Genomic DNA, 26992 nt, shown 5'->3' with positions numbered 1-26992 from the left:
GTCTCCTTTCCCAAGTTCTTATAACCTTCCTCTGTTCAAGAAATACATTCACTCGTGTCTGTTATCCGTTCGATAGCGCTGTATATTACAGCCCACTTCGGGCCTGCGCTCGGCAACTTTGATTTTTTTTTTTAATCCTTTATATTAAGTTCACTTGCTTGCTTGCTTGCGCGCTTACGACCGTGCAAATCTTTCCGTCGTTTTTTAACCCACTTCCCGTGATCCAATCGAGCTGACATTTTGCACACAGACTCGTTGTGCGTGACAATTTATTTTCATATTTAATTTAAAATACCAATGTGATACAAATGGAACTCTTACTCAAGAAAAACAGAAATGAATAATAAAATAAAACCGATGCCACGCATATAAAGGATTTATAGTGAAAAACTGTGTTTTTACGGGTTAATTTTTACTGCCTATGCAGGCCGGAACAATGCTACAACGGGGGTTGGGGTGGCCACGGACCATGGCCGACAGCGTCCTTCGTCTCCCCAGCAGTGACGTTCGCACACCGCGCCAGGAACTCATTTAAGGCTGAGTGGACTTTAGGGGAAGAGCCCCATGCAGATTCAAATATCATTCAGCCAACGACATTAGCCGGGGTTAAGTAGCGCAGTGCGCTAACCGCTGCGCCACCGCTCCTTTTTAACTGACAGCGCGTGCATTATTTATCGACACATGTTGCAAAAGTTACAATTGTTAGAAGAGCTGTTGCAGGCTTGCGCCAAATGAAATGCAGTTGAATAACTTTTAAGTTATCTTTCTTTGTAATAGAAGCACAGCCAAGAACAGATGTTAAACGGGTGAAATACATTTTGCTAATAATAGTAACTTAGTACATGATCGTATTTGTTCTGTTCTTAAAGTGCAAGGTTATCACAAAGGTGCAAGGATTCACACACAGGCAGGCTGTGCAGTTTCACAGTAGGGGCAATGCTGCTATGCAAACCGTAAACCGCGTTTATATTAAATGTAATATCACATCCACTCAAGGGGGGTATCACAACTGTGTACACTCCAAATAAAATACGAAGACAATAAAATAACGTTGAAGTAAAATCCATGATAAAATCGTCAGTCTTACACTCGCTCCTAAAACACACCGAGGCTCGTAGCGTGCCCGATAACCCCCCCAGTGTCGAGGCTGGGAGAGTAGTCGTAGGGTCCCGCTCTGAAGAGCGCAGGTGCATGAACCCCCAGTCGCATGCCAGATCGCTCGGGCCCGCATGTACATTGGTACAAGACCATGCAGGGCTTTATAGACCAGAATGATCGAAAATTTGTGGTATCATTTTTTGCACATTTGGACTGTGACGCTGGTGCACAATGGTATCAGTTTTCTTTTTAAAATGACGACGCAAGATCTTGAACATTGACTGTGAAGCAGACTGTATTTTACCGCGAATACATCGGCAGTATTTACTAGGGTGGCCTGCCGGATTCAAACCGCCAACCAATCTGCGAACAGCGGTCGAACGCGCTGACGCCGGGCCACGTCACCGCCCAAGTTGTTACGGGATAATCTTCATGCCGTGACGATTACCAATATCGTATCGTGGCTTAACATAAACAAAAAATAAAATCGCATCAGCCCTCACGTGGACGCGGACACGGACGCCGGGGCAGGCATTCCGAGCATCGCCTCGCGAGCGACCGAACTAAAATAGCTCCGCGTGCATTGTCTTTTTTTAATTCGTACAGTGTTGGGGTTACGTTTTCAGTTCTGTATGAAGTCCAAGCCCTTTCGGTTCGTGCAATATCGGAGGCGAATTGTCTCGGGCAATGTCAGGGAGAGGAAATATTTACCGTAAATCGATGTCCGTGGTCGCATGGGACAGCATTAATTCACCCCCAGCTGTAGCCGATGCCAACTCTTGCCAGGGTTTCGGCTCCATAAATTGACCGCGTAGCTGGCATGGCAGCGGTGATAAGTGGTATCTTGAGCTGCCCTTGCGCTTATCGCCTGAGCTTGTCGTATGCACGGTGGGTATTTCTGTAATTATTACCGTCACTGCGTGTGTCACGTGTGTACGTCCGCGTGCATAAGCTGTGGTTCAAAAGAAATAACGTTCATTCATGAAACGTGTGTCTGCATGTGTGATATATCTCTGTGGGGGGGAGTGGTCGCATAGCGGTTAGCGCTGCGCTGCGCTACGAACCTGGCGTACCGAGTTCGATTCCCGCTCACAGGCCAACACTAGTGACGATTATATGAACCGGTGCTGGGCCTCCCCTAGGTCGACTCAGCCTCAAATAAGTGCCTAGTGCCACTAGGAAGACAAAGGCGGGCAGGCGTGGTGCTGGCCACCCAGCCCTTCGTGTGCCGTGCCGGCTTTCATAGGTGCGCGCTAGCAGCACTTGCCCCAACAGTCTGTTAAGGCTATAAGGGGGGTCTCTGTCTTTGTATACATCTTTGTATACATCTCTGTGTGCATCTGTTGGTGTGCATGATTATCTTCGTCTCATTGTGTATAAGTGTTTGTGTGTTTGTGTGTATCTGTGCATGTGTCCATGTGTTTTTGTGTGTATACATGGGTCTCTCTGTGTCTGTGCATATCTATGTATGTACGTGAATGTGGGTCTGGGTTTTTTCATGTGCACCTATTTGTGTTTAAAACGTTGCTCTGCTTGCTGCCGTCTGCACATGTGTATTATGTGTGTATATAGTGGGGAGCGGTAGTGTAGTTGGTTAGCGTGCTGTGTTCCGAATCCAATCTGTTACAGGCTACACGGCGGGGGTCTTCATCCTTGTCTTCCTGTGTGTGATGTCTTGTGCCCTCTCAGTTCGTGGGGGCTGAGTTCATATCGGCCGTGAAACCTGTGCTGGGGGATCGGTGGACTCAGGACGTGGATGACGCATGGCAGGCACGTATGCACATACACACGCACATACAGACACACATGCACATACACATGCAACACATGCACATACACACGCACATACATGCACATACACACGCACATGCACACGAACACACATACAGACGCCCACGCACATGGACATACACAAGCACAAAAAGACAAAGAGCCTTAACAGACTGTAGGGGCAAGTGCTGTTAGCGAGCACCTATGAAGGCCGGAACGGTACACGAGGGGGTGGGTGGCCAGCACCACGCCCGACCGCCTTTGTCTCCCTAGTGGCGATGTTTACACACCACACCAGGTACTCATTTCAGGCTGAGTCGACCCAGGGGAGCCCCGGGACCGGTTCAGATAATCGTCACTGGTGTTATCCGTGAGCGGGAATCGAACCCGGGTCGCCAGGTTCATAGCGCAGCGCGCTAACCGCTACACTACCGCACATGCACATACACACGCACACTCCCTCGTTCCCTACGCTACACTGCGCTTTCTCTCACAGCCAGCGGCAATTGTGGAATTTTTGCGATGGCAACACCATGAAGGAGAGAGAGAGAGAGAGAGAGAAAACGTACATCTCTTTCAGCTCATACTCATCATCTTTATAGTCAGCCATGATGTGTCCACTGTTGGATGAGCAATAGCCGGCAGCAGCAAAAATACAAATTGCATTTCATTTATGATGATGTCATCGTCGTCATTATTTGCCACGATCTATTCAATGCTGGATGAAGGCTATCCCCAAAGCTGTTTCACTCTTTCATGATTCTGTGATGTAATAATCCATCTGTCTGATCAATGTACCGTAGCAAGCAATAAAGGTATGTATTTATTTATTTTAGTTATTGAGTTGAGTTTTGCAGTTTCGGAGCCACAAATAACAAGATGGCTTGGAGAATGCCTGGGCTACCGAGGCAGGCACTGGAATAGTACCCAGGTGTTTGAGAGCAATCGTAAGACTTTAAGATAGGTCTTAAAGGACCTATCACCGTGTACCAAGGCGAGCTGCTGAAGCCAGGCAAAGGTGATCGAATTTACCGAACAGACCCAAGAGTGCATACATTATCAGAGTTATGTTTTTTTGTTTGCATTACGACTGCAGGTATTGTGGTCTATGCAAACATGACTCCTTGTAAAAAAAAAGGTGTCAGTTTTGTTGCCAGATAAAATGGTACAAAAACAATTATTATATTTTTCTACTGGCAAATGAGGTTCCAATGGTGTAAATGCTTAGCCCGAGCTCTCAAACTCTGATGGTGCATTGTCTTTGAGTTGTGCGCCTTTAGGCGTCATCTGGTCCAACACCATGTGAGACCAGGCTCTAAGGAAAGCTGTCTCGAGTGTGGACCAATCAACTTCAAGGACAGTGCATACATTATCAGAGTTATGATTTTTGTTTGCATTACGACTGCAGGTATTGTGGTCTATGCAAACATGACTCCTTGTAAAAAAAAAAAGGTGTCAGTTTTGTTGCCAGATAAAAGGGGCAAAAAACAACGATCAATTATCAGACCCAAGAGATCGGGTAGAAGGAAGCGATGGCAGATGCAGAAGAGAAGGAAGCAAATGCGGTGGCGTCAACGCCATTTGCTGTGGGTGACCTCTTGACCTTGACCTTTGATTTAAAAAAAAATATGAACCGTCTTTCCTGAGATACAATCATCCACGTCTCATAAAGGACGGTGAATCGCAGTGGGCCCTCCACCTGCTTATTAAGGTGCATCAATCATTCCGGAGGAACATTCGTTTTTATTTTGTAAGTTTCGCTTTAGAAGAACATACATTTTCTCTTGTCAGCTGTTTTAATATAAAAGTTACAATGTAAAGCATAGTTTTATTCGGCGGTCTGCATTCCAGTCCATGAAATGAAATACCTGGGCTTGTCAAACGCTGTTGTCGCAACTGAATCTCTGGTTGAAGGCACGAGCTAAAACTTCGGGCCCCAAATCAACTCAAGTGGCCCTGAATTTCATGAAAAAGAGGGGTACATGAAATACCAGCTCATGTTCAAATCCTGCTAAATATAATAAACTAATTAACACAAACATCCAATTAATGTCTCTCATCTCTATCTTGTCAGCATCTGATCTCTCCTCTCATCTCACGAAATCTCTCTCTCTCATGTCTGCATCTCTCTAATTTCACCATATTTCTGTCTCATCTGTATCTCTCTTCTCTCATCTCACGACGCCTGCCATCGATCTGCATCTCTCTTCTCACTACATCTCCTGTTTTTATCACGATAATTTTATACATTTTATAAATTGTGAAGGGGGGGTATAGGGAGGCCGAACAATAATGTCTCCTGTGGACTCTCATTGGGGAGCTGGCACTACCACTAAATCATCATCATTAGTGGCAACTGAGCCATAATTTTTTTTAAACGATCGTACGTAACATTTTTGCAGTTTTATGCGTTTCGGTTGTTGGGTACCAGCTGTTTCTAGGAATCTCACAACTCCCGCTGGTTTTTTTTTGCTAAATTACATTCGTTAGCTCTGCCAACTCCCCGCGCCGGCGAAAAAAAAACATTTGCTCGCGTTTTATTTTCTTTGGCGTTGTTTTCCTCCCCTAGTGGCTCTGAGCACACCGCACGTGACACTGAGAACACCGCACGTGACACTGGGCACACCGCACGTGACACTGGGCACACCGCACGTGGCACTGGGCACACCGCACGTGGCACTGAGCACACCGCACGTGGCACTGGGAACACCGCACGTGGCACTGAGAACACCGCACGTGGCACTGAGCACACCGCACGTGACACTGAGCACACCGCACGTGACACTGAGCACACCGCACGTGACACTGGGCACACCGCACGTGACACTGGGCACACCGCACGTGGCACTGAGCACACCGCACGTGGTACTGAGCACACCGCACGTGGCACTGGGCACACCGCACGTGGCACTGGGCACACCGCACGTGACACTGGGCACACCGCACGTGGCACTGGGCACACCGCATGTGACACTGGGCACACCGCACGTGGGACTGAGAACACCGCACGTGACACTGAGAACACCGCACGTGACACTGGGCACACCGCACGTGGCACTGAGCACACCGCACGTGGCACTGAGCACACCGCACGTGGCACTGAGCACACCGCACGTGGCACTGAGCACACCGCACGTGACACTGGGCACACCGCACGTGACACTGAGCACACCACACGTGACACTGAGCACACCGCACGTGACACTGAGCACACCACACGTGACACTGAGCACACCGCACGTGACACTGAGCACACCACACGTGACACTGAGCACACCACACGTGACACTGGGCACACCGCACGTGACACTGAGCACACCACACGTGACACTGAGCACACCACACGTGACACTGAGCACACCACACGTGACACTGGGCACACCGCACGTGGCACTGAGCACACCACACGTGACACTGAGAACACCGCACGTGGATCTGTAATCCTCACCCTACACCTGGGACGCGCGCTACAGGTCACGTGACCGCTCTCTTTTTTTTCCTACGAGGCTGCTGAAATATGAAAAAATAAGATTCCCTGCTGAATGATTACAGTCGAGCGGAATGATCAGAGGCGTTTCGAGGTAATCGTGCGAAACGCACGGCCGCGGAAAGAAAACTCTGCGGGCGAAAACACAGACACGAACGTGGGTAAATCCACGCTCATTTACGGGCGGTTGAACTCTATTTTTGTTTTTTAAATTGATGCAGCGAGGCTTGAGGCTTATTAAATCGTAACCAGCCCATGCCGTTGTTCTGCAAGCATTAACGTTAACATTGCCCTTCTGTTCCGTTCTGCTTATTCAATTGTTTTGTAGAAAAAGTTAGGGCTTTACAATTTTGAAAATGCACGAACCATCTGCCAGGCCAGCGTGTCAGTGTGCGACGGACGCAATGTTATTCATTCGTGCCATTTTTTTCGCTTTTATTTATTTCATCTGCTCGCCTCCGGGCTCTCTCAGAGAATAGCTCGTTCTGCAGTGCGTGCTTGGTTTTGCAAATAACCAAAATATGTTTCTGTTGCATTAGCTCCTGTGTGTTGATGTAGACGGGCCTGCGACGAGATTCAAGATATTCTTGGTTCTTTCGGTAAAGTCACGTAGAAGGGAAATAATAAAATAATAAAAATAAAACAATTAAATTCTCACGACGTTTCGATTGTGGTTTTCACACCTGATGATGATTGCTTGTGTTGCAGTCGAAACGTCGTGATAATTGTATTGTTAAATTTTTATTATTTTATTATTTCCCTTCCACTTGACTTTACCGAAAGAACCAAGAATAGGAATCCCTGCAGTCACGAAAGCTTTAAATCGAGACTCAAGATATTCTCAGGAGGGTCCTGCTCGGGCATGTATGGCCCATCTTTTTTTATTTTTGAATTATTTTTCAGCGTGGGAGTAAACTTGAGAGCCTGGAGAAAAGCATCTCCAAACGAGGGCAGAGCCACACACATCCCGTGCCAGAGATGTGCTGCCCCACATTAGTTCTTCGTATACAGCCCTTGCAAACTCCACTGCTGGATGAAGGTCCCCTCTCACACCGTGTCATAGTGGTTGTTGGACTATACTTCACCATGCCGGTCGGTGCAGGTTTGGTGAATGAGGGTGCACAGGACCGAATAGGATATCACTCGGCATTGCTGTTGACCTTGACGGGGAATCGGACTTAAAATCATGAAGATGATCTTTTTTTTTGCCCAAGCAAAACTATTTCATTTACCAGGTAAAGCCCACTGAGCTATTAATTATTTTTGCCGAAGTGACCTGGCCACACAGGATAGCTAGTCGAAGTGGCTTATATTATCATCATCATCACAAGCAGGAATGTATAGTCGCAGCCAAGTAATATCTCTAAATGTGGAGGGTCAAACTGGAGGAACCCGGAGAAAAATCCACGGACCACCACGGGGATCGAACAAGCGACCTCTTGTGCACCAGACGATGACGATAACATCTCCTTGCCATCACGCTGCCGCCGTAACTCAGTGCGTTAACCGCTGCACCACCGATCCTTCCCAATTAGCCCTTAGATTGGCTATAATCGAAGCTGACAAAGGTTGGAGTGTACATGCAAAACAGTTACCACTGAAATGCCCTTCACAAGACTGACCTGTCGGTTTGTGGGGCGTGCAATACACGCTTTCATCCGAAGCAATTCTTGTTTTTTTTTTTCCTTGCCTTGAATGACATGTTTTGTTTACATGATAAGCAATTCAGGTCAACGTCTCCGTCGCTTCTTCATTTCTGTCGCTCTTTAATTGGTTTCCAGAGACTCCCATCGACTCCCCCAGGTAAAGTCATTGAGACATGACGGACGTGGTACACATGGAACATTGAATGCCACAATAGGGTGACATGAGGCAGCCAGAAAGTAGGTTATCGGGCGATCTTCATCTCCCGTTACTGTTAACGGGTGACGGCGGTGGGCAATGATGGAAATTCCACATTCCTGTGACGGACACCAGTCCATCCCACCGAGTGGTGCAGCCTCTCCAGAAGATGATGCTTTTAGGAAGCCAGTAGTGGCAATGGGTTGAGTCAGCCCTGACGGGACTTTGAACTCGACACTGCATTTCCCCATTCGTATTCCAACGTGAAAAAAACAAATACTGTATCTCCCGTGTTGCCTACAAAGGCTGTTGGAGTAAGTGCTTGTTAGTGAGCACCTATGCCAGCGCAATGAACGATGTGGTAGTGCGGCTCATGGCACCCGGCTGCCTTTGTCTCCCCAGTGCTGATGTTTACATGCCACATCAGGTACTCAATCATGGCTGAGTCCACCTACGGGTAGCCCAGGACCGGTTCAGATATTCGCGGACCCGCAATTGAACGCGGATGGCCTGGGTTTGTAGCGCAGTGCGCTAACCTCTGCGCCACCGTTCCACGGCCCGCTCACACAACAAAGACGCACAGATGCACTCCATGAGTAACAGTAACGAGTGATACACCCACACAGAGGCGATACAGACGTTGGAGGCAATAAAAAGGGCTTTGTTGAAAGACAGAAGAAATAACGAGTCAATGTTCTGACCGAATGGGGTTTATTTTTCATTTGAGGCCGAACAAAAGATGTTTGGCCGATATTTGTTTTTCTAGTTTTGTTTTCTCTTGTTTAGTGATGTTTACTCACTGTTATCTCTTGCGCTGAAATGATTTGAGTTAAAGTCAACAAACCGTGGCATTTGAACGGTTTCCTGAAACCACATCCCCTGACACGAGTGCTCCACTCCGCGCTAAGTCTAGCTTCGCGAGCAGGGCATCGCGTTGTGCCGATGCACCGGTTATATGCACGTGCTTCGTCTAGTGTACAGTTTAGCAAAAAACATTATTGCTACTTCTGGCTCACGGTACATTGGCACCGACACCACAGTTATCACACTCTACAATGTCGATTGATGAGTGTCAGGAGACCCGTATGAGCTGATCTATTTCAGTGCATCTTTTGAACTCGCTCATTTCACATCTTCGGCTATGACGCGTGGAACGGAATTGTGAGCAACTGAGAGAAAATATGGGGTAAAACAAAAATAACAACTAACGTACGTATGTTGAGCTTGTTCTATGTAGGTTGAACTTCTTTCGCACCGTACGGACCACAAACGAAACGCGCACACACACACACAACAAACATCTGATAACTCCATGGAGAGAAGCACGCATGGAATTACACTGACACAGAACGGAGAGAGGAACCCTTGGACGAAGGAAGATACACAAGCTCGAGACATCACACACTAAGCAGGAGGCATTGCTAGAAGGGATGCTGGTGAAGGGGGCGACAGACCATGAGGACATCTTTTGTATGTTACACTGCGGTCGTTGCCGTTTGAATTTGCGTACTTAATGTCCGCATTTAGATGGCCTCGTCACAAGGTGACGACTGCACCGATTGCAAGTGGGCCCTCCGAATTTTGTTGTGGGATTAAGCACCTGGGCAATTCACGGCGTCGATATTTTTTAGCACGTTTGGCTACGTACGGTGCGAAATAAATTCAACGTACAAGTACGTACGTTGCTGCTTGGCAGCTATTAATTTAATGCAGTTGTTGCTGCCGCTGCTGAAATTTTCATACACTGCCATCTTTTTACCATCCTCACATACCTGTCAACCCCGCCGGTTTAGCCGTATTCTTGTCGAGGGAAATTGAGTTTTCAGGTCCATACGGCATACAGCCGTTTCAATAAAAAAAGTGTCTAATTGTTTGTGTTTCTCCCTTGTGGTGGGACTTTGTAGGATGAACTTTGAGATGTATAAGGACACGGGGTGACCAATGAGGTCCGAATTGGTCTGTAACAAGGTATGGCACTGATAAGGGGTTGACAGGTATGTTACTCATCATCATCGTCGTCGTCGTTAACGTGTCGGCAATACGTTCTGCGGCAGGCCCTCTTCAAGTACATCACGACGAACATGGAGCGCGGCTTCAGGGAGGAAGAGTCCGGCTTCGTGCTGGGCACGGTCGCCGGCGGCGACAGCATCGGCGACAAGAACGCCAGCGTCGTGGACGAGGCCAAGATCAACGCCGACGCCGCCACTCAAGATCCGGCGAACTGAGCCGAGGCCCCCCGCAAAAACACCACCATCCCCCACCACCACCACCCCCCCCCACCCCCCCCACCACCCCCCCCCCCCCACCACCCCCCCACCACCCCCACCCCACCACCACTCCACCACCACCCCAACGCCAACCCTGACACCGCGCCGGTATTCAGTCCCACGCAGTTTTACGAGTGCCGGTAACGACTTAGGGCTTGAATATCTCGATTTGAAGCTTTCGTGACTGCAAGGATTCATATTCTTAGGTTTTTTTTTACGTGACTTTACCGAAAAAAAACCTAAGAACTTGAATATCTCACCGAACGTTTTTGTTGTTTGTCGTCGTCTTTAACCGGGCTTCTGCCGTGTGACCGGAGCGAGTAGGCACGCGACGAGTGGCCGCGGCCACAGCGAAAGGTTTACTGGACGCGGTGTCCCGGCGGGCGTAATTGTTGTTCGTGTCGCTGACCCTCCTGGCATGAAGGACGAGGATGTGGGGCCGTGGGGGAAGGGGGGGCCCGCGTATTCAGGGATTGCGGATTGAGTAGACCCGGAGGGGTGGCATTGTTGGACCTCGAGGGGGGCAGGGAGGGAGAAGTACAGAGCGTGGGGGGGGAGGGGGGAAATCGTCGATAAGTTGTTCGAGCAAAACGATAAAAACACAGCGTAGCACCTCGCGCACGCAACGTGACGGGGACAATATCGTCAGGGGCTGCAGCCAGAGCGTCGTGGTCCTACTGTTGACCCCTTTTTTTTAACACCGGCAACCATCAGGCAAATTGTGGGCACGTGCGCACCTACGAGGGTGAGTCGAAAAATGTTTCCCCTGACCCCGCGGCACAATGTCGTTGGCACGGGGCCCTGGTACAAGGGATTGATGAGGCCCTCCTCACTGTCAAATGACCCCTCCGTCTTCTTAGCCCGGCACCTGGGCACCCCACAGCCAGCCCATTCGCCGTGTTGCAGTTGCACAGCCTGCACACCCGATATTCTGTGCCACGACCATCGGCATAAACAGTGGCGCTGTGCCAGTGAAACTCGGCACAGATGTTGCACGGGAGCCCTGTTCTACGTCAACCCTCGCTCAATGGGAGGTCGCTCCTGCTCCTCTGCTGCCCCCACAGTCTGGACTTCCTGCTCCCACTCTCTGCCATCCGTGTTGCAGACTCCCTGCCACTGTTCCACTCCCAAGGCTCAAGACATTCCTTTTCACCTCTGCCTATGATTGACGTCCTCACTCTACTAAAGAAATATGACGACTGTTTCTGTAGATCGTCCTGAGATTCGGTCACGTTTAGACGCTGTAATAGTCCACGTTGTGATATTTGTAGGTTCTAGGCCGTGCCATACATTTTCCCCCCAGCAATGGGTGAGTTTCCTGATGACATTTGAGTCGAACAGTAGTCATGTGCCTGGCTCTTTAGGCCAGGTTGTGGCCCAGTAATAGAGCCATGACGGTCCCCAACTGCACACCAATGATTGCAACTCCTGTAAGAGATAGTCTCGGATAGATATACACTTTTAAATGCCCCCGTCCCCACCCACCCAAATACTTAATGAAAAACTATGTGCCACGTGTTTACCAAGTTTCACTGTCACTCAATGAAAGTACCTTCATGGTCGGGAAGGGGGGGGGGTGCGAAACATTTGACCTCCTCGTAACTCCACTTTAGATGATCGTCGGGTATTCTTCCAGTTCTTGTTGTAATCGGGCACCGCTGTACAGAATAACACACCTGGGGAGTACAGCTGGCTTTAATGAGCACAGCCAAATGTAGTCAGCACATGGCTGGCATGACGACGCGTTGCTGTGCTTCAGCCAGGTGCGATGCATTTATTTTTGGAGGATCCAACATAAGGGTGACGTCAACAGTCGGGTCCACAAAACCTGAATCATGAGTTGCGTGCAACCCGGTTGCATGCTTGGATGCGGAACAGATGTCTCTGCAACCAGTTCCAAGCAGTTTGCTCAAGCTGTTGAGCAACAGTGATAGCATGCTCGACTTTCAAGCATCTGCTCAGCGATTTGTAGTCGCAAATTTCATCGCGTGCTTGCACGTTTGCGACTCGCGAATGGTTGTTACTGCGATCCTGAATGACATGCCACGGTGCTTTCATCGTTGGCCAAACTACTCGCTCGGCGTGTGGACAAAGCGGTTTAAGTTTGCGCGATTTAGAGAGATTTCTTTGCGCGACTGCTGATCGCCCGTGTGTGTGTGTGTGTGTGGACCTGGCTTCGTGGCGATTTTCGCACACACACCTTCACCCCCAAACACCCCCTGGCGAGTGTGAATCTCTCACGGGCCGAACGTGCCCTGGCAGGCGTCTTCGCACGTTTTAGCGGTCGCCGTTCATGTCTGCACACTTGCACGCACACACGCACACACGCACGCACACACGCACGCACACACACACACGCAAATATTCCCCCGGTATCGCCTTTCACGGGCTGTTGGGGCAAGTGCTTTTCGCGAGCGCCTATGATGGCTGGCACGGCACACGACGGGGTGGGTGGCCAGCATCACGCCCGGCCGCCTTTGTCTCCCCAGTGGCGATGTTTACACACTGCACCAGGTAACCATTTGATGCTGAGTCGACCTAAGTGAGGCCCAGGACCCGTTCAGATAATCGTCACTGGTGTTGAACGTGAGCGGGAATCGAACCCGGGTGTCCGGGCTCGCAGCGCAGCGCGCTAACCGCTACACACACTTTCACCGCGCTGTCCATTCGACACCTGTGGTTTTCAGACACGCACACGCTCTGGCTGCAACTGGGCTTTCTCCTACCCTATGCATTGGACTAGGAATTATTGTGGAAATGTGGTGATGGCTCGGCAAATTAAAAATAAGCCATGTTGTAAAGTTAGTAATTTGACCCGCGTTAATGGGTTCGGGTTTTCTTTCTTTTACTTTCTTACTTTCGCCAACGCTTGTAGGCATTCCACCTCCTGATGTATAAGAAACCGGGGCACATACGAAGAAGAATGTCTCACGATAGCGGGACTGGGTAACACTGCGTGTGAATGCGTTGCCGTCAGTGGTGTACTTCTATAACGCAGCTGACAAAAAAAAACCGAGACCTATAATGCCCCCTGGGACGACTTGGAGATTTCCCAGGACAGTAGCAGCGGCAAGCAGCCTGAAAATATAGGGCCTCGTGAGAAAGCCCAGGACAAGGTGTGGCAGGCCCCCCCATGTGGTTACGCCTGTCGCTCGCAAGAGGTAACTAAGCTGACCGTGTTCGCGTGCGTTGGCGGAAGGCAATCAATTCCCAGGGGTTCGTCAGGGGGTGGGGGGGGGGGGAGTTCACTCCGCGTCTCGCCGCATTCATTCCACCGGCTTATTTCCAGCGCCAGGCAGCAGGAAGGTCGAGGAAGGGCATGAGCGCCCCGCGCCTCAAGCCGCCGCCGCCACCTTATTGAAACTTTCACTCGAGCACCTGCGCTGCGGATACCATTGAAGGGGCCGTTGTGAGCAGCCGGAGTGGTGGGGGGATAGGTGGTGGTGGTGGACCATTGGGGGGGCAGGGAGCAAGCGAGGGATTTGCGTGAGCCTGTTGATCAGTCGCTCACAGCCCCGACGAGTAGGCGTAAGCTATTGGAACGTCGACGGTGTGGAAGAACGCTTAAAAATGATATAACGGTTCACGATCACCATATAAGCAAACACTTTAGAAGTGGCAGTATTTGGCTTTTTTCTGTTAAATGCGCAGCGACGAAAGGCGAAACATTGCAATGTGTTTGAGCAGCAATATTGCATAATTTTTATATTCGCATTAAGGACCTTAATGGGAACACTGTCTTGGTTTAGAATTTGTGAATTGTGTTGTATACATATTTTTTCACATCGTTCTTCAAATGTAACGTTTTACACGGTTTAATGTTGCCCATAAGTTGAAAGCTCTGAATATAAAATGTAACACAAACTATAGCATGCTTTTATTATGAAAATTAATTTCATCGAGTTATTCGCTCACAAAAAATAATTAGCGTTTTCTCAAAAAAAAACAATCGAAGAGAAATTCCGTGGAATTCCTTTGTAAGATTGAGCTCTTGGGTGATTCACAGACCGTTGCTTGTGTGGCCGTGTCAGCCTTCAGCAGGATTTAGAGAAATCGTAACAGATATCAGATACATCATATTGACTCGCATCAGATTTCATTACGGACATTTGCAAGAGGAATACAGTGCCATAAGCATGGTGAATTGTCACGTTAAGGAAAATTAATTTAAGGAATCAGCCAGAGTTTCACTTGATAGATTTTCTATGTTGATATACAGACACGTTATTAGCCGAGGCAGCTTTCATTAGCGAACGCACGGGGCCGTTTAAATGACGTTTCATCTGTCAATTACTCCGAGCCGTATATGACAGTATTTCAAGCGTGCGTTGGAGGCGGCTGGCTACTGAAGCTGCATTAATTGAACAAAGGCAATGGGATCGACGCCAAACGACTTGAATAGTAAATGTGGCCAGCCCCAACAGTCCATCACTCTCGACCAGGTTGCCCCTTAAACAAGACACGTCGTCAGGGAAGTGCCACTCCACCAGAAGACGGCGGTTGGGGTTTTTGTTGTTCTTGTTGTCAGGGCAGCATTGTTGTTGGCTGCCCGCTCGCTATATTACTGATCTTCCTCAGGGGGTGGCATAAAAGCGCGGATGCCTCGGCCAAGCAAAGAAATTGGCCATTCAAGCGGCGTGTGCCTGTCTCGTCTGCGTCTTGACCCCTTGTCAATCAGTGGCCCGCCCTGGTCCGCTTCGCCTCGCTCTGTGCACCACACCCATGTGTGTGTGTGTGTCTTCTTCTTCTCGGTTCCACGTATCCATAGCTGTCAACCCGTACGGTTTACCAGTGCCGGATTAAGCTAGTGCGGGGCCTGTAGCATGTGTTATAAAGGGGTCATTTATTTAAATAAAAACACAGAAATATTCAAACACAATCTTTTTTTACTTGCATAGTAAAGTAATTGTATTTTTTCATTTGTTATACAGCCAAATAATACGACAAGTCACTAACCTTAAACACCCAGTATTTCAGACAAATTGAAGGCAGTATAGTACTATAATAATAGAGCAAGTGCAGAATCACTGAACCGGAATTGATAGCTTGAAAGCATTTAGCGCGGGGCCCTTGAAATTGCGGGGCCCATAGCATTTGCTACTTTTGCTACGAGGATAATCCGGCACTGCGGTTTACCCGTATTCTTGTACATGGAAATTGAGTTTTTTTTTTCGGTCCGTACGGCGGTACGTACAGCGGGGAAAGAAAAAAAAAAGCGTCTGTCTGTTTGTGTTTCACCACCTATGATGGGACTTTGTGGGATGAACGTTGAAGATTCATAAGGGGGCCACGGGGTGACCAATACGGTCTGAGAATCGGTCTGTAATGAGGCAGGGCACCGATAAGGGGTTGACAGGTATACCGATCCCGGCGGTGGCGAGCGGCACAGCCAAATCGGCGTCAGCGAGTTCATCCCTCCGCGCTCGACAACTGCTCTTTGGTCGAATCGTGCCTTCTTTTGCAAAAACAAATGGACAACGGTGCCCGCTTTCCGTGCGCAACTCAGTTCATTGAAAACGTTTAGCATAGAGGAGAAGAAGACGAAAGCACCGCTGTGGGATTTATAGCCCGTGGATTCGTACCCGTTAGCTCTAGGGTCATGAGCTTCGTTCGTCCAAATATTTAAAGTCTGTACTCTGTGTCTACGTATCATGCAAATGTAACAAGCAGTACTGTGTCACTGTAATGTATATATTATATATAATGTAGTATTTCAACGGTGGTTTTAAATGTATCGTAGCTTGCCGCCGCAAAGCAAACGTGAGCTATTACATCCCTCTGCCGCGCTTGTTCGTCACGAGTCCTTTATGTTGTGGCGGTGTGTAGTGGCAAAAAGGCGAAATGTGGGGGGGGGGGGGGGGGGGGTGGTTTCAGTCTCTCCGCGGCCATTCCGACCGAAGCCCGTTTTACATTTCACTGCGCGATATTCGAGGTGCGATTCAATTTGGCAGCGCGTGTTAAAAAAAAAAAAACTGCGTTTCGGTAAACTCGAGCGTAACCTGCTGGGCCCCCTTTCTGTTCTGACAGCTCCATCGCACAGGAGAGGGTCAGGCAGACAGAGCTTATTCCTCGGTGGGGTCGATAACAGTCCTCGCATTTAATCACGTCCTGCAGCTAAAATGTCCTTAATTGGCTGAATTGCTTAAAATAAATATTGAATGCAAGAAAAAATAATACGACCCTGTATAGATTTTTTTTCTTCCCTTTTATTCGACTGCAATCACTCAGCCCCGAATGTTGCTCGAGGAATGAACAAGAGGGTCCATTGTTCATCAGCAAATTAGCACATTCCCATGTTTGCATCGGCTGTGGCCAGTCGGGTTATGTGCAATGAAATAAATAACCCCAATGTGCTGCGTCCATCCGTGGGTAGCAAAGCAGTGCAGTTGTACTGTGCTTCTATGCTCTCATATGTGCCGTGCCTTCACCAACCCGCAGTGACCAGCGCGTAGGTGAAGTGTGGTCAGTAACCCCCACGACCATCAATGGCATGGGGAATGCCCTCAATCCAGCAGTGGATTAACATGACTTTTCGTGTACGTAAAAGGAAGAAAAAAATGCACACGTTGGACAAATTAATTACGGACAAGGTGGGAAAAATGTAAGCAGGCGAGAAATTGGGCCGCTAAGTAATTACATGTACGCAGTTAATTGCTTATTTAGTTATGGTGTATTGCGGTAGAGCGTTTGGTGACCGGTAAACATAATTTTTTTTCATTAATTGTGCAACTGCTTGGATAACCTTGCGTTTGAACGCGTTAATGACAGACTGCTTACTGTGCGTCAATATAAACACGGTGCTATGCTGCTCTGCTGTAGTGGACGAAGAACTGATGGCAGTACCAAGGCATCCCGACAAAACGGCTGTGTGCATTTTGAAAAGCAATAAAGAGCATTTCAACGGGCGTGACGGTAATCGGTTACTCGCCACGAGTAATGTTGCTCAGTATAAACAATGCCAACTCTGAAACACTATGGAGCTTCTCGCTTAAGGAGGTTGGCACTGCCCGAGGTTTCCACTGGCCATGCGGTAATTAAAATGCAATGAGTTGGGTGCCCTCTACTGCATAAGCTGTGGCAGCACCGTACGTCTAAATTGGAAGGTCAAACTTTATCCCATTTATTCTTCCACATAGATCAGTCAATCTTAACCACGTCTGCAGAAAGCCATATGCATTCTGTAAATGAGCATAACTCAATAAAACAAAAGTTGCAGTTTTATTGGCGTGTATTATTCTTTTGATGTGCGATGTTGGTATTCGTTCAGATATTCTAGATTTGAAGTTTTCGTGACTGCAAGGGTCCATACTCTTTGGTTTTTTCGGTAAAGTCACGTAGGTAAAAAATAAAATAAATTACAAGCTTGTTTTGCCTCCGAAACGTCGTGATTTCATTTATTTTTACCTACGTGACTTTACCGAAAAAATCAGAGTATTCGTTCAGATGTTTTCTTTGCTACCACAAAAGGTCAAACAAAAAAGAATTTCGTTTTTTTTAAATAAAAATATTTATTGATTGGTATATCTGCAACAGGCTTACACTGCACACCACAGTAGTAGTAATGTCCACCATACCATAAATAGGTACTGTATATACCAACACTCAATATTTATCCAGTACAAGATCATAGCATTTGGGTAACATCTCTCTTGTGAAGGCTTTACATGTGCGCGTTTGTCTCTCAAGTTTAATATTTGAATTTTGCAATGCCAGGTGAGTGCTATTCTATATTTTACACTTGTTAATGCCCTACAGTAATTTTAATGGCAACTTAATCTGTGGATCTTTTATATAAGGCAATTAAATTCACCAAGACAAACATTGGTTTAAAAAAAAATTAAATATTGTTTCATATCATGCTGTCGGCGCTGGTTCATGAGCAAATGCTCTTCTCTTCTAAACACACCTACTGATATTAAACTCACTGGGGAAGCCTTGCAGCTATATTTGTTCTAGCAATTTAATAACTATTGAGGTCACTTGTAAAAAAATATATTGCCAGTTACCACATGCACATGCAATGTTTTTATTTCACACTTCGCTACTTTTCAGCATCATTTTTTATGACATATCTACCCAACTCTGCAATATTACTTTGCGTTCTGCTATTGCTCGAGCTAAACTCACCTCAACATTATCCCAAGTTTTCAAGTCTCTTCTAGAAGCTAATCAACCGTTTCCAAATTTTTTTTACAGTCTGGCCCTAGAAGGAGTGCCAAGACGGGTTGATTATGAGTGTACACACTTATGATTAACTTTGATGTGGTGGTGGTGGTGTTAATTGCGGGTCATTGGGTTGTGGAAAGATGAAGGCGGCTGCTTAAAAGGTCATTCTGGGGTTCAGGTCTGAAAGTGCCACAAAGGACATTGTGCACAAAGTCCCATGGAAAGATTCTAGCATTCGGTGATGACATTGCTTCAGCTCTTTCATCAGTGTCAAGGCCACGTTTCTCCACACTCGCCGATAACAGAAATTCGTTATTTAAATATGCTCCAACTAGCATTTTTGCCCGGGTGTATATTGCAATAAATCTGAAATATTCAATAAAAAATTTGTTCAGCTCATGATTATTAATGAGGGGGGGGTTGCCCATGTGGAGTGACGTCACCCACTTATGGTTATTGGGGAGGGGTGCGGCATGTGGAGTGCACGACCTTGTGCGTTAGTTTAAATTTCCACGCATGCATGAATATTAATGAAGGGGGGGGGGGGGGTCTCTTTTGCAGTGACGTCACGCACGAATGTAGCACTGTGTTGCTTAGATTTATTTTTTTGCGTCACTTTCTATAAAGAAACATTATATTTGAAGCGACTTTGCGTAATAAATTATTTAATTTAACTCGACCTTCCTCTGCGTTGTGAAAATCCACTCATGAATACTAATGAGGGGGGTGGGCCTCATATGGAGTGACGTCACACGGGGGGGTGGGCCTCATGTGGAGTGACGTCACACATAGGACGGACAGACATTTCTGGGTGATTATAGTAGGTAATTGCACAGACGGGCAAAATTAATCAACACATATTTTAAACATCAAACCAATGTATTTTGAAACAAATAATGAAATGTCGCCTTTGGTTGCGGTACGGATGTGTTGTGAAAATGTATAAATCAAGGAAGTTGCAGATATTTGATAAATCACCCTTCATTCTGAATTTAGTTTTTCGAAAATTTAAGGAAACTAAATGAGAGATTAGAAAATGATGACAGTTTCTCACACATTCTTAGACTGCATACAAGTTTCCACTGGTGGTTAAAACAGGTCCAAAATAAAATAAATTTACCGTTGTGAAATATTTATATTCCGAACATACATTATTCAAATATTCAAAAGTGGTAAAAAAAATAAAAGTGTTTATTTTAGACCTGTTTTAACCACCCGTGAATATACTTTTGCATGTAAGGTGCAAGAACACGTCAGAAACTCACATAATAGTCCAACCTCTCAATGTTTGTCGTGACAAACGTACAATATTGAAAAAAAAATGTGCACAAAATAAAAGTGTTAGTCATTAAAAAAAAGTTAACATTTCCCAAAAAAAACCAACATGGAGAAGAACGAGACTGTTGCTGATAACCCACATGCTTATATATTTATTTCCATTATGGAACTCAACTTTCCAAATCATGCAAAGCCACTGGGGCCCCTCCTTTCGATCTCCACCATCCCCTTCACTTGTCAGCCCTGCCTTTGCCCTCCTCTTCGCCCTCGTGACCTCGGCAGTGCTCACAGCCTTCATCCCATTCTCCGCCGTTGTCCCTCACGATCTCCACCTCGAGGCGGCCCACGTACAGCGTCACAGCCGTGAGCCACAAGACGGTCAGCGTGAGGACCCCGACCGTGTTGAGCACCACGGCTGACGTCGACAGCATCATCGCTCGCCGCAGCACCGCTATGTTGGCCATGTGCGAGGCTGTGCCGTACGAGATGCAGAGCCCGCCCAAGATAAAAAACCCTGTGGAGGATAAAAACGCATTTCACATCTACGTCCGTGACAATTCACCGAGTGTTGACGGCCTGAAGATAATTGAAGTGAACTAGAACACTTGTGTGAAATGTCACCGTTTTTAAGTCTACCAAAAGACACCACAATCTTCCACACTTGTGCGCATACATTCGCCTAAATATACTCAGATGCACGCACTGACAAGCTCACTTGCACTCGCGTATATTTACGTACAGTAAATATACGCGAGTACATACAATTACACATACCCATGTACAAATGCTTAAATATTATGGGTGTAACAATAAATCGCTTCATCAATTAAAAGCTTGTGCTCAAACTTTATGGATCGAATTGCAAATATATACAACTTGGGCGTACAGATGCTTAAAGTTATATATCTATACAGGACTGTATACAATTAGACCAGCCATATGAAGTGAGTGGGTGCCTTTTTCGTGCCTCAAATAAAGACATCTGCATGTCCGTTTCATATGCAGTGATGTATCTTCTTACATTACTGGTGTCCTGCAAAACCAGGTGATGACTATAATCTGGCCAAATAACACAGTGCTTCGTTTGCCTCCCTCAAGTGCCAATGAGTGGTTATCAGTGTTATCTGCTGCCCTCTCTTCTGTTTCCATGAAGTTACCGGTGTTCCATACATAACCCACTTTCCAGGTTGTTTAATAATGTTACATTTTGATGGAGTGAAATTTAAACAACTGCATTGCACAAAGCTGCAACATCTGTAAACACACAGGCACAGAGATAAAAAAAATTCTGCCAATGGATGAGTGTTTCTATATGTGGTTCAAAACTGGAGCACGTGGTGAAAATCCATGCATGCAAAGGGGGGCAACATTCCATCCTGTGTGGACAGGGCAGATTACATCAGTCCGCACTTTTCTGGACTGCTTTCTCCTGGAAAACCAGGGACTAGCACCCCGACGCCCACGGGAAGGAAATATCGTAACATTTGTGCAATCCACGAACCCTTGCCTTTATAGTGCTGGATTATAGGTGTTGCACCACCACCATGACTAATGACTAACAGTAAGTATTTCTGAGGTGGCGGGGAAGCTGTGCTAGCACCAATACATACTTGGGTCAGAATCCAGGCACCCATCTGTAATTAAACTGGACTCTCAAGTTTAGTTGATGTTCTCAGCCAGGTTCAACATGACACCACAAAAACCCTTTCACATAAAATGTTGTTCTGCACATATGGCACATTTTTAGCTCTGAGAATAAAAAAATATCAGCTTGACTCATACGATGAATGGATGAAAAAGTGTTGCCCCATAGTTTGCAGACCAGTGGTCACCTAAAGAGGGATTCCAGAGATAGCTCTATGGTATAAAATTAAGGGGAATTTTCTAATATGGTAGGGTTGCACTGCTCTGCAAGAGATCCAATTGAAGACTAAGTTTAGTGATATAATGCGATAGTTTAATCGTAATAAAATTGTGGAGAAATACTGAAATATGAAAATAGAGAATGCATTGCTGGCACTGACAAAGGACACTTACCATAGGCAGCCTCCCTCCCCATGTCGCTTTGCACAAAGGCGATTATTCCAATGCCAGTGGCTAAAAGACCATTCCTCAGCCAAGACAGGTACCCTGATAGGAAATGTATAAAGTTAACATTAAAAAATCCAAACAATAATGGTGTAAAGTAATCGACTGTAGTAGCAATGAAATACATTATAACGTACATAAACTCATGACTCACATCAATACCAGTAAAAACTAATAAAATAAATGTAGGGGAAAAATGCATTATTTCCCAGGTGTGTCTTTTATTAACATTGGCTTCTGCTATTTCGTCTGTTACTTGGTTTGCCAACAACACGTAAAAAATATGAAGTAGCACAGTATTTGATGCATTACACATTCAACAACATATACTTTAAAGTCATATAATGAGTAAGCTTAAGAGCCTTACCAGTTTCCTGTGCTTTCCTCATCATCTGCAAGACATTAGATCATGTTTCAGAATGTGTAAATGTTACGAAATGTGGAGTTTCAGTGCAATTATATCCATGTTCAGCATGTGCATCATCATACAAATTCTGACTTTAACGTAATCCAGGATTAATCCTTTAAACGACGCCATGTGTATTTTTCCACTTGTGTAACATTTAATTATGCAATTTATAAATCACATTTGTGGTTCATCTGTAATGCACTTCATCTCATTTTTGGCACAGGACAATAAAGGCAAGTGAGTGGATTCCCACTCAAACAGTGCTCACTTTTTTCCCCGTTTACAGCCCTGAGCCAGTGGTTAACATTTAAAAATCCTATGGCAGGGAAAGATTGATCCATAAGGTAACCACTGATGACTTCTCACACAGTGCTACTCATTTTACAGTATTGCCCCGAGGCGTCGAGTTCAAGTTCCACGCGGAGATTAATGCAGAACTTTATCCTTTCAAAGTCGATCAAATAAGTGCAGCACATTGAGGGAAGTCAACAGTTTCGATTTCAAGCTTTCGTGACTGCAGGGATTCATCTTCTTGGTTCTTTCGGTAAAGTCACGTAGAATAGAAATAATAAAATAAATTATTTTGTCAAGGCGCTCTTCCTCCTCCCTCCCAGCTTAAATAGACGCTCCAAGCCTGGGGTGTGTCATTCAGACTCTGTCTTCTTGACAGACCTGTTCTTCACCTGAGGACGGCTGCTTGCGTTGTGGCCGAAACGTCGTGAGAATTATTTTATTATGTTTTATTTTTTATTATTTTATTATTTCCATTCTACGTGACTTTACCGAAAGAACCAAGAAGTCAACAGTTGTTCAACACATTTCCTGCTCTGTACTCAACATGGGCTGTAACCCACCATATTTTAGATTTCTTTTTTAAAACAACAATGTATCATAAACACACAAGGGACTCTGTGTTGGCAATGGTGCACAAGAACAAGTGAAATAACTCACCAGTTCGTCATTTACACTGCTTTATAAAATAAACATACTATGTGTCCTTAAATAGGCTGATGTTATAGGCAATGACCCTTTTTTTAGAACAGAAATTGGTGATGTCATTTAACATAGTGGTGCCCTGAGAACACTAGGACATTGTTATAAAGTTTAAAATGTACACTTTGAATTTACTTTGAAGAGCTTTCTTTACTTTACGCCAGAACCACCTATGAAATTGTTGAAAAAGGCTCTGACCGTGCTTGCACATTCATCACCCAACCCTGACGAGTCTCTCGCCCAAATGATGATTCCACCAGTTCATCACACAAATATATTTTACTCAAACACCACTGAGGATTAATTCAGGAGCTAACCATGCCCTTGTGGATCCAGAGCATCAATAATGCTCTCCAAATCTTCAACGACCACTCACCAGCCTCTCATGGACACAAATGACGGCAAGCCCCGCTAATCGACAGACATGGTAGATCTACCCCATGTGCATGTGAGCACAGGTTATCATCAATCATGCCCTTCCATATCTTCAACCAACACCGTCCCAGTCTCTCACTCACAGAACGGCAAAGCTGTTTCTGCTGATACTAGACCATGACGAACAAGTATAACCCGTAAAAACAAAGTGTTTCACTATAAATCCTTTATATGCGTGGCGGCTAGAGTCATCTCGTCCTCTGGCTTGAGATGGCTGCCACCTATGGGTCAGATGATTGCATGGCAGCATTAAGCAATTGGTAATGAAATATATTTTTGTCCTAAAAAGTGTAAAATTTTGGAAAAAAAATTTCACGAACATTTATTGTCACGTACACCGAGTCTGTGTGGAAAAAAATCAGCTCGATTGGATCACGGGAAGTGGGTTAAAAAACGACCGAAAGATTTGCACGGTCCTAAGCAAGCAAGCAAGTTAACTTAATATAAAGTATTTAAAAAGACCCCCAACACCAAAAAACTATACACAAAGCGAAAAAAACACAATTCAAAGAAATGGAGCTCAAAATCCCCTCTTACAAATGCGTCTGCCCGGTCCAGCTCGCTGCTGCCCCGCGCCTCTGTCCTCTGCCCGGGGTTGGCTCCCTGAAGTCCCGGTCCATCTCCTTGTCCCTGCAGGTTTCGCCTGGCCCCGTAGTGCGTCCCCGTGTGTAGCCCCCGGCTCTCCCTGCGGGGTCCGACCTCCGGTAGCGGCACCCGAACAGGGCCAGTGGTGAAGCCGACGTACAGGCCGCGTGCGCCCCGGGCTTGCCTAGTAACCCTACCGAGATCGGGCCACCGTACCCGGCAGGGTCCCCTTACAGACGCAAGGTGGCCACAGACGCCGGGCTCCCGGTCTTGTCTAGAAACCCTTCCGAGGACGCTCAACAACCATCCCCGGCATGCCTCTGTAGCAGATGACGGCCTCGTACCGAGAGTGAACCCTTGCCTGTAAATCCCAGCGAGGACGGGCAGCCAAGACGTGCTCTGCGCGCCAGTTTCAACACCCATCCCGGCCCCCCTTTCTTGCCTAGAAACCCTACCGAGGACGGGCCACCATCCCGGGCAGGTCTCCCCGGCAGGGCGGGGTGGTCCGGGCCCGCCGATCACGCGTCTCAAGGCGGCGGGGAGACGCGGCATTGCCAGCCTTGTAGACATCTCTTTCTGTCCCACTGGCTATCTTTCTTCCCCCTTGTCGGTGTGTTTGTGTGTCTCCGTCAGTCTCTCTGTCCGTGTGTTGTGTCTGCTTGCATGGCCACAGTGTGGCGATGTTAATCGCAGCGAAGACCTTTCACCGTTGGGTTTTGACCCCGGGGTTTTCCGGCGTGTTCTGACGTCTACAAATCTTTTTTTTTATTACACGCTGTTATTTAACTCACTTCGTATAGCTATGTCATACTGATGAAAACACTATATTCTATCATAAAAAATCTAAAACGTATTTTTAAAACTTTTTACACGCTTTTATTTAACTTAATGTATGTGTTGTCGTATCCAAAAATCTTGTAACTCAATTTCAACCGTTTTCACAATGTCGTGTCGACTGCAAACTTCGTATAGCTATGTCATAATGATGACAAGACAATATTCTATCATAAAAAAATAAAAATATATATTTTAAACAATATTTTTTACGGCTCTAATTGTCCACGCTCAACTCACGTTGCCTGTAAATCACCACGTGGTCCCTGACGTCACGGCAAGCCTCGGGGAGCCACGCCCAGGGGCGGGGCATGTGGAAGGAGGGGAGGGGCGATGGGGGAAGGGGGCAGGGGGAGGGGCAGCTCGGACAGTACATTTCATTAAAGCGTGTTTTTAAAAAAAGTTTTAAAAATAATGTTATTCTTTCACGACTCGCAACGTCAACGTGCTTTGAATGTCCGTCCGCCCATATCTTCTTCCCTCCAGCCAGCAAAACTTTAAAATATATATGCAAAATACCTATTGTTTTTTTTCTTCCAGAATACGTTCGGATGTTTGACTAATTAGTTCCATGGATTATTGCTTTAACAATATCTTTCCAGCAGCTTTTTTATTTCTCAAGTTATATGGGGTTTATTTGGTTCATAATTATGTATGTAGCATCATTTGCTCATATTATTCCTTCAATTTATTTTCGTGCAAGAAATTGCCAGTCTTTGGGGCCGTCCATAAATGACGTCACGCACCTAGGGGGGGGGGGTCAGACATTTGTGACGATGTGTGACGAGTGGGGGGGGTTTGAGAAATGTGACGTCACATCAAAATGCACAACTTTAAATAAATATAAACAATACGTTATGCTTAATCAAATAGACTTTTTAATAAATGTTTTCTCTTATAACATCAGAGTGCAGCGCCACATTAAATACGCACAACAATGACAATAGTTTGGAGATATTTGAAGCATGTTTACATTTTTTTTGGGGGGGGCAGAGCTTTGTGACGTCATATTTGAGGGGTGGGGGTCTGACCTTTTGTGACGCCGTGTGACGAGGGGGGGGGTCAAAAATCGTCCAAAATCGCGTGACGTCATCTATGGACGGCGCCTTTCTGGTGGACTTTTAAACATTAATTCACTTCACTTGAAAATGTGTCACTTTGTCATCATCATCATCCAGCAGTGGATTGAAAAGGGACTCATGGTTATTTAAGCAATTACTCCTTGGCAAAAATTCAAAACATCACAGTGTTACGTGGTTGCGGGTTTACCCTGTCGCTACGTAGACGTTTAATTTCGTGGAAGAGTTCATTCTTAAAACTGATTTGGCTGGGCCACCCTTTTTGACGCAGCGGTCGATGCGCAATTAACGAGAGCCCCTGAATTGTTGTTACAGCACGTGGCATTCACGACTTAAAACACATTGTCCTGCGGAGGGAGCTGGTAGGAACGTTGGGTTGCTCGGTCAATGGCCTGCAGGGTCAACGGCGGCGTGGTGTATTCCGCAAATATGTCCGACTGTGAGGGCGGGCACAAGCCGGCGTGAGTAGGTTAAACGTTGAGTTTTATAAGGGCACCACGGGGTGACCAGCCCCTCCCCACCCAGCCCCACCCCTCCCACCCCCCACCCCTCCCCACCCAGCCCCTCCCCATTCTCCCCACCCAGCCCCTCCCCACCCAGCCCCTCCCCACCCTCCCCACCCAGCCCCTCCCCACCCTCCCCTCCCCACCCAGCCCCACCC

At 46.6% G+C, this 26992-nt stretch overlaps 2 protein-coding genes across 2 annotated transcripts in view; one reads left to right on the top strand and one right to left on the bottom strand.

The window, feature by feature from the left end:
* LOC133352559 (neuroglobin-like) overlaps positions 1-17685 on the top strand; it is a 60538-nt gene extending 42853 nt beyond the window's left edge. The window contains exons 5-6 of the mRNA XM_061568273.1: positions 2788-2868; positions 10252-17685. Coding sequence (XP_061424257.1) covers positions 2788-2868; positions 10252-10422 — 252 coding nt within the window. The 3' untranslated portion in view covers positions 10423-17685. The remainder of the gene's footprint in view (positions 1-2787; positions 2869-10251) is intronic.
* A 262-nt stretch (positions 17686-17947) lies between these two features.
* TMEM160 (transmembrane protein 160) lies at positions 17948-25513 on the bottom strand. Its single transcript, XM_061568272.1, has 4 exons — positions 24371-25513; positions 22364-22388; positions 21946-22038; positions 17948-20422 (listed from the first exon to the last, which is right to left on the bottom strand). Exons 1-4 carry the CDS (start codon positions 24986-24988, stop codon positions 20139-20141), a joined length of 1020 nt encoding a protein of 339 aa, XP_061424256.1. The 5' UTR covers positions 24989-25513; the 3' UTR covers positions 17948-20138.
* Between the last annotated feature and the right edge of the window lie 1479 nt (positions 25514-26992).

Source organism: Lethenteron reissneri, chromosome 41 (assembly GCF_015708825.2).
Source record: "Lethenteron reissneri isolate LAM-NWPU_2019-01 chromosome 41, ASM1570882v1, whole genome shotgun sequence".
Lineage (NCBI taxonomy): Eukaryota > Metazoa > Chordata > Hyperoartia > Petromyzontiformes > Petromyzontidae > Lethenteron > Lethenteron reissneri.
The sequence above is the reverse complement of the archived record's forward strand: the minus strand, read 5'-3'. Positions and strand labels throughout refer to the sequence as shown.